This window comes from Myxocyprinus asiaticus, chromosome 2, assembly GCF_019703515.2.
Source record: "Myxocyprinus asiaticus isolate MX2 ecotype Aquarium Trade chromosome 2, UBuf_Myxa_2, whole genome shotgun sequence".
NCBI lineage: Eukaryota > Metazoa > Chordata > Actinopteri > Cypriniformes > Catostomidae > Myxocyprinus > Myxocyprinus asiaticus.
The window spans coordinates 40,774,944-40,792,214 of record NC_059345.1 but is presented as its reverse complement, the minus strand read 5'-3'; the positions used below and the strand labels follow the sequence as shown (position 1 = coordinate 40,792,214).

The following is a 17,271-nucleotide window of genomic DNA, read 5'->3' as shown; positions in this document are numbered from 1 at the left end:
AAAGATGATGTGAGCTGCGTCTTTCGGAAACAAAAGATGAGGAAAACTTCAGGCCCAGATGGCGTCTCACCAGCGTGTCTTCGATCCTGTGCTAACCAGCTGGCCCCCATCTTCACACAGATCTTCAATAGATCACTGGAGCAGTGTGAAGTCCCATGCTGCTTCAAATGCTCAATCATTATTCCTGACCAAAAGAAACCAAAAATCACAGGACTTAATGACTACAGACCTGTCGTCCTGACGTCTGTGGTCATGAAATCATTTGAGAGACTGGCGTTGGACCACCTGAAGAACATCACTGGACACTTTCTAGATCACCTTCAATTTGCTTATCGAGCAAACAGGTCTGTGGATGATGCAGTCAACATGGGATTGCATCATATCCTGCAACATCTGGACAGACCAGGGACATATGCAAGGATCCTTTTTGTGGACCTCAGATCGGCTTTCAACACCATCATCCCAGCTATACTCCAGAATAAATTACACCAACTCTCTGTTCCCATGGCTATCTGTCAGTGGATTACCAGCTTTCTGACAGACAGGCAGCAGCTTGTGAGACAGGGGAAATAAACTTCCAGCACCTGTACAATCAGCACTGGTGCACCCCAGGGATGTGTGCTCTCCCCACTACTCTTCTCCCTCTACACCAATGACTGCATTGCCAAGGACCCCTCTGTCAAGCTCCTGAAGTTTTCAGACGACACCACCGTCATCGGCCTCATCCGAGATGACGATGAGTCTGCATACAGAAGGGAGGTTGAACAGCTGGCTGTCTGGTGCAGTCAAAACAACCTTGAGCCGAACACGCTCAAAACGGTGGAGATGATTGTGGACTTTAGGAGGAACACCCCAACACTGACCCCCCTCACTATTCTGAACAGCACTGTGGCAGCAGTGGAGTCATTCAGGTTCCTGGGCACTACCATCTCACAGGACCTGAAGTGGGAGACACACATTGACTCCACTGTGAAAAAGGCCCAGTAGAAGTTGTACTTCCTTCGCCAGCTGAGGAAGTTCAACCTGCCACAGGTGCTGCTGATACACTTCTACTCAGCGGTCATTGAGTCTGTCCTCTGCACTTCAATAACTGTCTGGTTTGATTCAACTACGAAATCAGACATCAGAAGACTACAAAAGGACAATTCGGACTGCTGAGAGGATTACTGGTTGCCCCCTGCCCCCCCTTCAAGAACTATACACTTCCAGAGTGAGGAAAAAGGCTGGAAAAATCACTCTGGTCCCCACTCACCCTGCCCACTACCTTTTTGAACTGTTGCCTTCTGGCCGACGCTTCAGAGCTCTGAGCACCAGAACCTTCAGGCACAGGAACAGTTTTTTCCCCCAGGCTATCCATCTCATGAACAGTTAAAAACTGCCCCTTTGAGCAATAACTATGTGCAATACACAGTTTAGTCTTTTTTATATTTATCCAACCTCTTCTGCCATTTCATTCCTCTGAGAGAAAAAAAACAAAAAAAAATTTGCACTGTACATAACAGATTTGTATTTGCACTGTACACAACAGATAACAGATTTGTATTAGATTGCACTACGTATGTGTATGTATGTATGTATGTATGTATGTGTGTGTCTGTACGTATGTGTATAACTATTTTTTATTTTTTATTATTATCTATGTCTTGCTGCTGTTTTTGTATTGTTTGTGCACTGGAAGCTCCTGTCACCAAGACAAATTCCTTGTATGTGTAAGCATACTTGGCAATAAAGCTGATCTGATTAACGGAACATTTGGCTGAATAATGGAAAAGCCGTTCTGTAGCCATACTACAAGTGGCAAAGTTCTTAATTTATCTTTCTACTATCTATGTGGAGATGTAGACGCAAAAGCTCTTTGACCACACAATCAAAGTGGTATTTGAGCAGGATGTAAGAGGGGCGTGCAGCACATATAGCTGTAGTGTTACACATATGCAATAAAATAAGGTCTAAGGCTTTTTTGCATAATAGCAATAATATTTTGTTCTACTCTAGCAAACCAGCTGTGCTGCACAACTTTTCTGTAACTCAATAAAACATCTCTTCATATAATTCAATGCTTGTGAAAACTGAGATTAAAACAGCTGCAGGGGGATAGAGAGGTGTTTTGTTAATGAATAGTGCAGAGGTCCAGAGCACATTTAAAAATACACTTGAATAAACAAGAAGTCTCTTACATATCCCACATCAGGACGATAACAGGTGTAGGCTCCCAGAATGCTGTGTAATACATCATAGTATGGACCCCCCTAAAAAACCATACAAATAGTAATGCATTATTTAAAAAAAAAAGCATAATGTAATAACTGCACATAATAAGATAAATGTAATAAATGTTCAGAATGTAATAATTTTCTCAAAACTTAATACATTTCAGAGCGCATAATGTGATAACTTTGTTCGGATAATGAAATAGGTTATTTTATGAGAAATGTATTACATTATGAACTCACTGTAGCAACTCAATGTAATCACAGTTCATAATGTAATAACACCACACAATGTATAAGTGACGCAATGTTTATAATATAATAATTTTCTCTCAACAACATTGAGCACAAAACGTAATATATATAATATTAATCTATATTATCAATAATATATAATCACAAAATTATAAATTTGTATGAAAATATTTTTCACAATGTAGCTTAATAAGCATACATTTCTCTTAATGTATGCTTATTAAGCTACATTGTGAACTCAAATAATTTCAATTTTTTTTTTTTTTTTGTGATTGTGACCTTCTCGATCATTTTGAGTCACTTGACCTTGAAACACATTTTGAGCTTTATGCACAGACTTAAAAAAAGAAAGTCTCAGCTTTCTTTCAAACATAGGCTACATTAAATAATTGATAGACATAAATCACAATATATTATGCATATACAACTGAAGTCAGCAGTTTACATACACCTTAGCCAAATACATTTAAACTCAGTTTTTCACAGTTCCTGACATTTAATCGTAGAAAACATTCCCTGTGTTAGGTCAGTTAGGATCACTACATTTTATAAGAATGTAAAATGTCAGAATAGTAGAACGAATGATTTATTTCAGCTTTTATTTCTTTCATCACATTCCCAGTGGGTCAGAAGATTACATACACTTTGTTAGTGTTTGGTAGCATTGCCTTTAAATTGTTTAACTTGGGTCAAACGTTTTGGGTAGACTTCCACAAGCTTCTCACAATAAGCTGCTGGAATTTTGGCCCATTCCTCCAGACAGAACTGATGTAACTATGGAAAAAATTTATTTAATCATTCAGTTAATCAATTTTTGACAATTTATTATGTCTGCAATATTCAATCATCTAAAAATGACAATGTGTAATCAATGTACAATGAATAACTGCATTATGAATGTTATTCAATATGTTTGATATATTCAATATGATAGATATTTAATCATTCATATATTGATTTAATTATCATTTACTCAGTTTAATAATTGAAGTGCAAAGCAATGGAAAAAATAAGCTTGGCTTCTCTAGGGAGAATTACAGCCTCTTTCTGTCAAACTTTGTATGACCCAAAGGGAGACGTGTGTGGAGGACACTAAAAGGACAATTTAATGAGCAGAGCTTATGTCCAAAAAAAAGGCAGATGATATATGTGTGTTAATTAGTGCTAGAAATGACATGAAAAACATGTATGTGGACAGCCTTTATTTGTTAAACTCTATATGACTCTAAAGGTAGATATTAAAAGGATGACTTAATGTCAGAGACAGGAACTGCCTGGTGTCCAAAAAACCAATGATCCATGTGCATTAATTAGTGCTAGAAACGAGATGAAACATATGTATGTGGGTGTGCACACATTTCCCATCTTACAGGAATGTGTGTAACCAATAATTGTAATAAGGGAAAACATTTAATATACTAATCAAATCAACGCAGAAAATAATGTTTGTTAGTTCATTTAAAATATGTAACCATATGAAGTGATTACAGTATGTTTTAAGCATATAAAATAAAACAGTCATGCTTTTGCCATCATTGAAGCAAGCTGGGTCAGGATGACCAGCTAGAAGGGAGATGGTGATGATGAAACTAGGGGGGCATAAGATGATTTTATTGGATGAAGAGGCCATCACTCAAAGAGAGAAGGTGGAACAGAAACTGTATAAAAAATACATGATTCTGAAGTGTAATTTCAGATGCTCTATGGACCACCTCGGCTTTGTTACTCTGTAATAAAAGTCTATTTTTGGAATCTCCTTGCTCGCACACGCCTTTTCAGTTCTGGACACAAATGTTCTATCGGATTGAGGTCAGGGCTTTGTGATGGCCCCTCCAATACCTTGACTTTGTTGTCCTTAAGCCATTTTGCCACAATTTTGGAGGTATGCTTGGGGTCATTGTCCATTTGGAAGACCCATTTGCGACCGAGCTTTAACTTCATGGCTGATGTCTTGAAATGTTGCTTCAATATATCCACATAATTTTCCTTCCTCATGATGCTATCTATTTTGTGAAGTGCACCAGTCCCTCCTGCAGCAAAGCACCCCCACAACATGATATATATATATATATATATATATATACACACACACACACACACACACACACACACACACACACACAGACAGACAGACAGACAGACAGACAGACACAGTAGTGGCCAAAAATATTGGCACCCTTGGTAAATATAAGCAAAGAAGGCTGTGAAAAAACATCTGCATTGTTTATCCTTTTGATGTTTCATTTAAAAAATAAAAAAAATTCACAAAAATCTAACCTTTAATTGAAGTAAAACAACTGAAACAGGATAAACATATAATTATTAAATAAATATTTTTCTCCTAAATGCATTGGCCATAATTACTGGCATCCTTTTATTCAATACTTTGTGCAACCACCCTTTGCCAAGATAACAGCTCTGAGTCTTCTCTTATAATGCCTAATGAGGTTGGAGAACACCTGGCAAGTTATCTGAGACCATTCCTCCATTCAGAATCTCTCCAGATCCTTCAAATTCAGAGGTCAACGCTGGTGGACTCTCCTCTTCAGTTCACCCCACACATTTTCAGGTCAGGGGACTGGGATGGCCATGGCAGAACCTTGATTTTGTGGTCAGTGAACTATTTTTGTGTTGATTTTGATGTTTGAGTTGAATCATTGTCCTGCTGGAAGATCCACCAGGGCCCATTGTAAGCTTTCTGGCTGAAGCAGTCTGGTTTTGATTTTTTATCTGTTGGTATTTGATAGAGTCCATGATGCCATGTATCCGAACAAGATGTCCAAGACCTCTGGCAGAAAAACAGCCCCACAACGTTAAAGATCCAGCACCACATTTAACCGTGGGCATTGGGTACTACTCTTTTCTGTGTGCACCAAACCCATCTCTGGTGTTTGCTGCCAAAAAGCTCTTTTTTTGTTTAATCTGACCATAGAACCCAGTCGCATTTGAAGTTCCAGTAGTGTCTGGCAAACTGAAGATGCTTGAGTTTGTTGTTGGATGAGAGCACCCTCCCAAACAACTTGTGGTGATGTAGGCGATGTCTGATATTTTTTTTTTAGACTTTCTGACCCCAAGACCCAACTAATTTCTGCAATTCTCTAGCGGTGATCCTTGGAGATTCTTTGGCCACTTGAACCATCCTCCTCACTGTGTGTGGAGACAATATAGACACACGTCCTCTTCCAGGCCGATTCTTAACATCTCCAGTTGATTGGAACTTGGTAGAAATGGGTATTTTTAACGATTTGCCTATTTTCTTATAGCCACTTCCCATTTTGTGAAGCTCAACCACCTTTTGCCGCACATCAGAACTGTATTCTTTAGTCTAACCCACTGTGTTTGATGATTAAGGCAATTTGGCCTGTGTGTTACTTCATATTTATATTCCTGTGAAATAGGAAGTCATGGCTGAACAATTTCATGTTCCTAGTCACCCAGATGCACTAAAAAAAAAATTAAAATATGAATGGTAATATACTTCAGATATATTTTACTCATAAGAATTTCTAGGGGTGCCAATAATTGTGAACAATGTGTTTTGGAGAAAAATATTTATTTAATAATGAGATATTTCCCGTCTTTGAATTGTTTTACTTCAATTAAAGGTCAGAATTGTGAATTTTTTTAATGAAAGATCAAAAGGATAAACAATGCAGATTTTATTTTTTCACAGCCTTCTTTACTCATATTTACCAAGGGTGCAAATATTTTTGGCCACTACTGTATAATATTCTGCATATATTAATATTGTATTTATAATTTTAGCGATATGCTTCTCTATAGAGTTCACTTTTCTAGCAAACTAACGAGCTAAGGACATTATAGGCCTAACTTTCAAGAGATAAACATAACGTTAGGTGACAGGTTGTTAACAAGCTGTTTTATTGACGTCTTCCCGTGGTTGAAACACAGATTGGACGATCATACGAGAGACAATACATTAATGTAAGTTGTACTGTATCTTTCAACATGCCCTCCTATGTTCATTCATGTTTTATTTCATGTTATAACTTGTACTAAAGTGCAGAAAATGATCAGTTCACTTGCGCTCCATGCTGCCATTTGAACTGAGGCAGATACCGTGATCTGTCACATACAACATGCAGAGTGTCAAAACAATATTGATTCTTTGGATTTCGTGAGAATACTGAGTTTGAAAGCTGAGACTTTGTTCAATCAAAATAACATAAAATGCATTCAGAACAGTAACTGTTCTACAAAACAGTAAAAATGTATGTTTTTTTTTTTTCTTATAATTGCGCTTCTCCACAAACAGCTCTTTATGACTAAAATTGGTAGAGCGCCATATATTGTAATAAAAAAAATGTCTTCCTCTAGGAGAACACAAAAAGAAACTTGTCTTTAGCTCATGGCATTCTTCATCCAATTGATTTTATTGTTACTAAATATTATATTTATTATAATCATATTATACAAGTCTTCTAATCATACCTATACTTATTATACTTCTTTTCTTTATAATCATTCTTTTTTTGTTTGGATTTTCTCCCCAGTTTGGAATGCCCAATTCCCATTGCGCTTGGAATGCCCAATTCCCAAGTCCCCATGGTGGCGTAGTGACTCGCCTCAATCCAGGTGGTAGAGGATTGAGGCGAGTTGCCTCCACATCTGAGATGTCAATCCGCGCATCTTATCACATGGCTTGTTGAGCGCGTTACCGTGGAGACATAGTGCATGTGGAGGCTCCGCGCTATTCTCCGCAGCATCCACACTCAACTCACAACGTGCCCCACTGAGAGTGAGAACCACATTATAGTGACCACGAGGAGTGTGGATGCTGTGGAGAATAGCGCGGAGCCTCCAAACGCACTATGTCTCCGCGGTAACACGCTCAATCCGGGTGGTGGAGGATTGAGGCGTGTTGCCTCCACGTCTGAGACGTCAATCCGCGCATCTTATCACATGGCTTGTTGAGCGCGTTACCGCGGAGAAATAGTGCGTGTGGAGGCTCCGCGCTTTTCTCCGCAGCATCCACACTCAACTCACTACGTGCCCCACCGAGAGCGAGAACCACATTAAATTGACCACGAGGAGGTTAACCCAACGTGACTACCCACCCTAGCAACCGGGCCAATTTGGTTGCTTAGGAGACCTGGCTGGAGTCACTCAGCACGCCCTGGATTCAAACTTGCGACTCCAGGGGTTGTAGTCAGCGTCTTTACTTGCTGAGCTACCCAGGCCCCCTCTTTATAATCATTCCTATTAATATTCTTATGTTGTTTTTCTGAATATTTCAATCCAGTGTATTTCGTAGGTACAGTAGTTTAAGACTAGATTTAGATACATTTTTTTTTTACTATTGTAAAGGAATACCAATGTTTTTATGCCTTCAGTGGATACTATTGTTTTGTGCTGAAAATTATTACAATATGACAAAATTATTACATTTTTAATTAAAATGTTTTGGGTGATTTCATAATGTAATACATTTCTCATATTGTAATAACCTATTACATAAAAAAAAAAAAAAAACGTTAATACATTATGCGCTCTTACATAATGTAATATTTATTTCGTTTTAAGAAAAATTATTACATCATGAACACTTAACTTATTACATTATGTGCAGTTATTACTTTATGCTTTGTTATTACGTTATGAGTTGCTACACACCGCCCCTTACCTGTTGGAATATACAGAGATTGGGAAAGGTTCGGGATATATCTAACTTTATCAGTTCTAGACTGGCCTCTCGATCAGCATGAGACAAGCCTGTATCTGAAAACACACCAATTATTAATAAACAATGATATATTTCAATAGCAGACTTGTCATGTGGTATCTGCTGGTTAACTGGTGTACATGTGTTTTAGGTAATCACTGTGTCCAAGCACATGTTGGACCATCTTTAAAGCAGCAGTTGGACTACATGGAATAAAAACTAAAACAAAATAACTAATTTAGGAAAATTAGTGATTGAAGAAAAAAAAAAAAAAAACATACCCCTACAATAATAGAAAAATGTAAAGAAAAATGTTTGGCAATAACCTTCACATTCTGTTTCTGTAGAAGCTGGTGGAGCTAGAAAGGTATTCCACTTCTCCTTAGCTCTTGCCAAACAGATGTTATACAGCTCTGTTTAAAACACACACGAATAATAATGTTATTTATGAGTAAAAATGTACATGAAAGTCATAATTTCCTTTGCAAAGAGGCCCTCTGGTACTACACTAGGGTACTGTTACCTCTTTCATTAATCAAATTTGTTGCTGGAGATCCTAAAGAAAAAACATGTTTCTTATCTCCGAAATGTCATAAAAACATAAAAAGTTAATGTGTTGAGCCTTATTCATGAAACAAGAGCAGAACAAATTTCTGAATAAATCGCATAATGTATATTGTCCCACTGAATTGAATGCGTCAATTTACGTAAATGGTTTTACATATAATTTAGACAGAAATTAATTCTTGCTCATGTTTCATGAATATATATATTTTATTTATTTATTTTTTTTTTAAATACAGGAAATGTATAGTTCAAAACAATACAACTAAATTCTCATAATACTCTTGCCAGGCTTGTAATCCTGTCTGCCTCATTTGCTATTCAATGTTCTTCAACACTCATTCCTAAACTTTCTTTCCCACTCATGTTTACGATAGATGATGGTTGCAAAAAATTAAAAAATAAATAAAAATTAAAACAACAACAGTGTTAAAATAAGTTCTCATGGCATGATTAATGTTGTCTTGCGTACCATATGACATCAATACATCATTCATGCCTTTTTTTTTTTTTTTTTTTTTCCTTTTCTCCCCAATTTGGAATGCCCAACTCCCAATGTGCTCTAGGTCCTCGTGGTGGTGTAGTGACTCGCCTCAATCCGGGTGGCGGAGGACGAATCTCAGTTGCCTCCGCGTCTGAGACCGTCAATCCGCACATCTTATCACATGGCTTGTTGAGTGCGTTACCGTGGAGACACAGCGCGTGTGGAGGCTTCACGCTATTCTCCGCAGCATCCACACACAACTCACCATGCACCCCACCGAGAGCGAGAGCCACACATTATAGCGACCACGAGGAGGTTACCCCATGTGACTCTACCCTCCCTAGCAACTGGGCCAATTTGGTTGCTTAGGAGACCTGGCTTGAGTCACTCAGCACGCCCTGGATTCGAACTCACGACTGCAGGTGTGGTAGTCAGCGTCTTAACTCGCTGAGCTACCCAGGCCCCCCATGCTTTCTTTTTTAAAATGTAGTTTTCATAAAGGTGCCTCTCATGACAGTTCTGAGCTTGCTCTGCAAATTTAGGGTATAAATTATGTGTGCAAAATGTTTTTGTTAATTGAGCACACATAATGTGGGACATACAGTACTTATAATCAAAAAATATCCAAACCAAATCAAGATGCTGTTTGTGAAAATCCATAATGTATACAATCACAATACAATTAAATAACAACTCTTAATAAATACAATGTGACTACACAAAAATTTACACTTTGGACATTCTTTGATTCAGTTGTTTTCTATATTTGCTTTTACAGTATGCATGAGGTTTGTGTGACTGAACATATACATTACACACATCCATACCATCAGTGATGTTGAGTTCATTGCCTATTGCTAGACTCCAGACTTTGCCCCTCACACTCGGCGGTAGACCCTGCCACCACAAATCCCTCACCCTCTTAGTTGAACACCTGGAATGTTGGCGATAAGGAGAAAGTCATTTCTATGCAAATATTTGGGTGTATATATTGTTCTGTTGGTTTCTCTGTGCAAATTTTGTTTGTAGTTTGTACATTTTTTTTTTTTTATTTCAGCCTTTTGCTTCTTATATTTAAAGGAATAGAAGAGACATGACAGGAAATTATGAGAAGAACTGTGCATTGCTTGCAGAACATTTGCACTAAGTACTAGGCCACGTCTCCCACTATTCTTACAATGTTCAGTATGTTTTATGTTGAATATTACTTCGGTTAGAGCACATGATGAAGTACTACTAAAACATTTTTGGTTACCTTGTATTATGTTGGACACCAATGTGTGACACATTTGTCTCTGTAGCTATATATGTGATAAATATTGTGTCTATATGATTTTTTTTGTGTGTGTGTGTGTGTGTGTGTGTGTGTGTGTGTATTGACTCACATGCTATGCCAGTTGGGCAGTATTTCTTGATTCCAGGTGAGAGCAGCATTGCCAATGGTTTCCTCTAGTTTACACCTGTCCTTCAGCAGCTTCTTCCGTTTCTGGGCGTCTTTCAGCTCTGCACATGAGGAGAAACACACAAACACACCACTGAGTGACTGTGAAACAAAAATCTATTCTAACAGGAGTAAATTATATCTTTTACAACTGCACCCTCTAGAGCACAAAAATTAACAAACAATTGAACTGTCATCCTAACACATGCAAAAAAAAAACAAAAAAAAACAAAAACAAGTCACCTCTCCTCTTAGCCTGAGCCACCATCTCCTCATATTCTTGTCTGTGTTTCTGGGCCTCTTCTTCGGGCTTTGCTGGAAGATTCCTGCATAAATACAGTGAAAGATGGAAGTGATTTCATTATAATGCTAGGACAGTGCTGTGGTGCCTCTAAAATGCTCGGTCACACACCTACCAAGAATTTTTCATCTACTCATAATACAGGAATGGTTTCAGAGAAAGTAAAAAATATTACTGACACACACAAAAGCACTCACGCCGGGCGGTTCTCCAGTATAAGTGCTGTGGTTGAAAGTGGCTCAAAGTCCAGGTTCTTTCTTCCATTCTTTTTGAGAGATGTGGGATTGCCTGTGTGTCCACTCCTTTCATATTCCTAAAAAACAAAATATAAATTATATAAATTGTTCAATTAATTGTTTACTGTGGTGAAGCGACAGTAATGATTTTTCGCATATCTTTAAATAAACATGATACCTTTGATGATACCTTTTAACGCATTTCAATTGTAAGAAGAAGCAAAAAAAAAAAAAAAAAAAAAAAACATACCGTCACTGAATCTGCATTTATATACCACTAAATTGTCCACAGAATAAAAACACACAATATACTCTTGATCAATATTCTTCAAAACAGCTAAAGCCACTTGGGTGAATCTCACAAAAACACTTCTCCTTTTCTTGCTTTTTAAAACAAGAAAAATTTCCAATAATTGTGGCCAATGTGTTTGAGAAAAATATTTATTTAATAATGAGATATTTCCCCTCTATTGTTTTACTTCAATTAAAGGTTAGATTTTTCTGAATTTTTTGAATGAAAGATCAAAAGGATTAAAAAAAAAGCAGATTTTCCACAGCCTTCTTTGCTCATATTTACAAAGGGTGCCAATACGTTTTGGCCACCACTGTATATAACAATATATTATCTTGTTCTTGATGGATTTTGTTAGATTCCCCCAGTTACAACAAAACTTTTACATGAAAAATCCTAAATTACAAAAAAATCAATGCATAAAATAGTGACTTAACCACACATTAATGTCCTGTCAGTTCTATTCATACACAGGTTACAGGATATGTGCACATGCAGGAATAACAGGGGCCTTCAAAAGCATTATGTACCTGTGCTCACACTCATAGAAATCAAGCATGTGCCTGACTAAGCCTTAATGCATATGTATGCTACTTAAAGCTACATTATTTTTTTTTCCATCACAAAGATGCATAGATACTTGAGTGGGGAAACAGAAACGGAATTTATCAGGTAGATAAATTTGTCTTAAACTAATAAAAAAATTAATTAAAAAAAATCCCTAAAATGGAAATAAATTAAACTATATTTCAGGCCTAAAATATGAATTTCAGAAGATGAATCTCAGGTCAAATACAGTTTTTCTTGCCTCACACTATATTTTTACAATATGCACAAATGCAAGTAGAAGTCAGACTAGCAGGAACTGAGAACAATAACTGCCTTTGCCTTACCAGAATGCAATTTGTCATGTTGATCACTACTGGAATCAGAATAACTTAAACTGTAGTTGTTTAGTTAAGTTGGTTTTACAAAGACTCATTTCACATTTTACACATTGTGCAGCATAAATAAAAAAAATACAAAAAATTGCAATCTTACTTATAGGGTCATGAAACCCCAAAACAACATTTTGAGATGTTAACTGTTATGCACACATTGCACATCACTGAAAACTCATTTGGTTTAAAACTAAGGGGAAAGTGGTGAATTATTATTATTATTATTATTATTTGTCATTTCATTGTTCCAGTTAAAAACAAAAGTTGAAGCAGCGTCACAAAATGTGATGTACATGCGTAAAGTCTAAGTTGTGCGTAATGTGTAAAGGCAGTGTGGAGTTTTTAATCAAGTGGACTACCCGGGTTCAATTCCCCCCTTTGTCCCATTTTTTTTCCATCCTGTTCACACTCTTAATATTTCCTTAAATACTACTTATAATAATAAATAAAAAGAAATATAAATGTTGATAATATTTTATTTTATTATTTATTTGGGACATGGTGGGGAAAATGTTTGATTTGGGTCAAATTAACCATGCTTTTACCATAGTAATATTGTAGTAACCATGATTTTTGGCCACATTTGTAATGCAATTAACCATGGTGTTACTACAGTAATATGGTGTTAATATAGCAACCATGTTTAATGTTGTGGTTTACAATGATTTTATACTATGACAAAATACCATGGTGATACTATTGTTATGGTTAATTTTTGTAATTATTGAACTGTTGCCTTCTGGCTGGCAATACAAAACACTGAGCACCAGAACCATCAGGCACAAGAACAGTTTTTCCCTCAGGCTATCCATCTCATGAACAGTTAAAACTGTCCAACTGAGCAATAATTATGTGCAAATCACAACTTAGTCTATTCATATTTATTTATCTCCTACCTCTTCTGCCATTACATTACCTTGCACTATCTGTATATAGCAGATTTGTATTTGTACAACACACTGCAGTGATACCCCTATACTGTATATTAGTATTTAATTAGGAGTGCAAATAGCATCTAACACTATATGCTTTTTGTTGCTATTTACACTGTATACATAGCCACTGCCAATATTTTAACATTGGAAAAGTTTGTTTTTATTCTTTTTTCCAATGCCACTGGAGAAATGAGCTATACACAGTTAGCCATTGTTAATTTATTTTGTGACACTTTCTGCAAAATTGTCCAATAACAGGAGTTTACAGGGTTTACCGAAATATAGTGAGCAGTATTTGCCTGGTCATGTGATATTAGTCTTTTTGCACGCAAGCTTCTCCTGTACTGACGAACCCCCCCCCCCAGCGAAAGTTCCCTTATGCACGCTGTAATTTAAAAAAAACAATCTTACCTTTCACTTCAAAGCAGATGCACTGGAGGACAGATTATATCACAGCAGGTGCACTGAAGATCAGATTATATATTATCAAACATATAATGTGGTTTTTAGATGTTTATAATGATTGATTATAATAGATAAGACTTGCAGTGTTGTGCCGAAATTTGACTTCCTACCAGATTCTGACTCACCGCTACCTGATTGGCCCTTATCCCTAAATCCCACCTCTAACCCTAACCGTCATTGGTCCCAAACACTGAAGCCCATCCCTACACCTACCCCTAAATATAAGGATATAGGGAGTCAAAATTCGTCACGACACCCCCATGCTCGCCACCATAATGTTTACATGCAATGTAGCATGGGATTCTAAGTTTGCACTAGAAGCATAGATGGTTCTAAAAACCTTTCAACTTTCTCAGCACCGGAAGGTATTAAAATGAGTGATGGACGGAATGGGATAAGGCACGATTGGACTGACAAGTCTGTATATTCTTTGTTTGATGTCAGAAAACATGGCCGCATCGCTGCATCAAAACAGTGCACTCCAAATGGAAACAGCTTCAAACTTTTATTTAGTGATTGTTTGAATGTTTGTAACATAAAAATAAAGATAATGTGATGTTGAAAAGACTATTTGAGCAGCTGGTTTATTATGACAACTGCTTCCATCCCTCTTTTGCTGGTAAACAGCAGAACAAATGCACATAACCAGTTTGGTCATACAAGCAAAAGGGTTAACATAGTAGCCCCCATGAGGCAGCCCAGTCCAAATAATATAAAACAGTTTTCATTAGGCTACTGATATTACACATTAGGCAACATTAGGCTACTTATGTGCACATAGTTATTAATAGTACAATTCATTTTTTAAAGGTTAAACAAATTAACTAGTGCACATTTAAAGAGGAATTATACTCTACATCAGTCACGTAAACACTGATTCTGAAGTATAAGTCAGATCTGTTTATTCAAACAAAATACAGGTAGAGGATTATGTTTTGTTTTATTAATGTGGCCAGAAGGCACACACTAAACCTCACTATGCTGAGTGAATATAAATAATTAATTTGCCCCCACACTGCCCTGTCAGAAATAAAGCTAGAAAAATGACCCATATTTCAACTGTAAGTGCCTCAACTAATCTTAAGAGTGAAAGTTATTTAAAGAGGACAGCAAGCCAATCACTCACCAACAAAAAATTTAATTTGCCATCACACACATATGCACTCACACCTAAAAAACACTGGAGGTACACTCAATAAGATGGAACACTGACCAGGGCCATACCCACTCACGTAATTTCCTTTTCACAAATTCTAATTTTTTTTTCTCTTCCTGCACATCCTCACCCTTTCCTATCACCTTTTCATATTTATCTTACAGAAAGTGAGGAAATATAGAGTACAAATAATTTAACAATACATGAACTTACCATGAACGCTGCAGTGTTCCAGTGTTTTAAACACCACACTCTATCATTGTTGTATCTCTACAACCATAAGCCTAAGTGCCTTGTTGAAAGAAAGCCACAGCAGCAGGGGAAGACCACAAGGAATATGGTCCAAGGATGGGACACACCCCAAGTAACAGTAGCATGATACTACAGGGCACCTTCTCCTTTGCTCTCCTCTCTGCTGTTATTGCTGTCCAACCACTGCTAAGTTACTTGACACGGTTTTTCCTTGCTCTCTTTCACTCCCTCCCAGCACGCAAACATGCACCGAACCGGGAGGCCCTACATCAGATGCAGAGGATCGGATATTTTCCTTTGCTCCAGCTGTGTCCATATATGTGTGTGCATGTTAAGGATATTCGTCATCATCACAGTGCTGAGAGGTTCCTTGATTTCCAGCCAGCCATACTAATCAATTCTAGCTATTAGGCAAAGCTGCCAGCAATGCAGTCCCATGTGATCAGTGCACTCTGTGCTCAGCTGTGTTTGTCTGAGTAAAATACGCCTGTGTGCCATCAGACATTAATAGTACTCATGCACTTCCATGGATTAAAATTAAACAAATAAACACATCCTAAAAACACTGCCAGACAACTCCACAAATATTCACTCCTAAAAGGCTGCACAATAAAAATTGTGTAGTAATGACAATAGATAGAATATTCCAATCTTTAAAGTCAAAAGCAATGATGCAAAACAAAAGTACATAAAATTAAGTTCAATTTAATGCATCTCTTTCCTATGAGCCACTGCAACAAAATAAATAGCCACCGAGTCAAAATAAAGCAGGAACTCTAAACCTGTCACCCAATCCCTGAATCTTCCATTACAAGTGGAGGAGAACAAAGAGAGAGATAAAGGCAGGAGCTGTATGTCGGTGTAATCTAGATGGACACAGCCAGGGAGGCTGAACCGGTGGAGTTCAAATTACCTAAAGCACCTTGCTGGCCTGTTGTTGTGCTGAACACAGCAAACAATTCAAACCCATTCACAGCAATTTCAGAACAGTATGACAACATCTAAATGTAAAGCCATTTGATTGATTCATTAATTCATCAGAGCACTGTTTGGGAACAGGTATTGTTATTGTTACTGGTATAGCAAATTTTATTGGCCTTTAGTGTTCATTTAATTTCACTAGAAAAAACAAATTGTGCAAAATTTATTGTTTAGGGCAAAATTAAACATTTTATTTAGTTAATTTTCGGAAATTATTACCGTTATATTCTTAAGAAAATCATGAGATTAATCTGAATTTTTTATTTAAAGATACAATGTCAATTTAATGCAAAGTAAAAGTTTTCCAGATAATATTTGATTTGAACTGAAAATGTTTTGGACTTAGTACAATGCCAGTTATTTGATTTTGAACCACTGACATTGTTTTATTTATAATATCATGGTTACTAATTTTCTCACAGTAAAATAAGTCTTTTTATACATGAAAATTTCTAGCAGCCTTAATATTTTAGAAAGTGGGTCCCCCGCAAGGCCTTAGCATCAAAAAGTTTGAAAACCCCCGTTTTAAGCTATAATTGAGCCACAATTTTTTACACTTGAGACCTACATATGACACCTGATATGTATCAATATAACATTTCAAAGCCATAAAATTCTGACATGTGGATCAACAACTTGATCAATATATTCTGCAAGATGGATGTGTGGATTTTTATAGTGCCAAATAGACACAGTTTAAAGTTTTCGAGAAAATTAATCTATGAATGTCTTACTTATAGTTGTCTCTGCATATGAAGCTGGGATTTAAGAAAGTATTTTAACACTGAAAAGTTATATACTTCAGCTTTAAAGAGACCGTGTTATAACATGTCCAATAATTAACACTTGCTTAGTTATGGCAGGAAGTGTGTGCACCTCTTCTGACCTAATTTCACAAAGAAAGTGCAAGTATAATTTTCATAAACCATTATGAAATAAATAAATACTATAAAATACATTAAAAAAAACAAACAAACTTTAAAATGAACTACAGTGATAAAGCATTTCATTTCTTTGGTTCTGAAAGATTACTTGTTAAGCACATGCTAGTGTTTGGAGCCCTAACTGTGTATTG

At 36.8% G+C, this 17,271-nt stretch overlaps 1 protein-coding gene across 4 annotated transcripts in view; it reads right to left on the bottom strand.

The window, feature by feature from the left end:
- Positions 1 to 17,271, bottom strand: part of LOC127452439 (TBC1 domain family member 14-like) — a 42,289-nt gene that overhangs the window by 9,641 nt on the left and 15,377 nt on the right. For 2 of the 4 annotated variants that reach the window (XM_051717891.1, XM_051717881.1), the window contains exons 5-11: positions 11,136 to 11,251; positions 10,881 to 10,963; positions 10,582 to 10,699; positions 10,024 to 10,130; positions 8,475 to 8,561; positions 8,110 to 8,204; positions 2,178 to 2,249 (exon numbers count right to left, since the gene is read on the bottom strand). In XM_051717891.1, coding sequence (XP_051573851.1) covers positions 2,178 to 2,249; positions 8,110 to 8,204; positions 8,475 to 8,561; positions 10,024 to 10,130; positions 10,582 to 10,699; positions 10,881 to 10,963; positions 11,136 to 11,251 — 678 coding nt within the window. Of the gene's footprint in view, positions 1 to 2,177; positions 2,250 to 8,109; positions 8,205 to 8,474; positions 8,562 to 10,023; positions 10,131 to 10,581; positions 10,700 to 10,880; positions 10,964 to 11,117; positions 11,252 to 15,176; positions 15,541 to 17,271 lie in introns of those variants that run through there. The other 2 variants (XM_051717898.1, XM_051717906.1) reach the window with 2 other exon arrangements.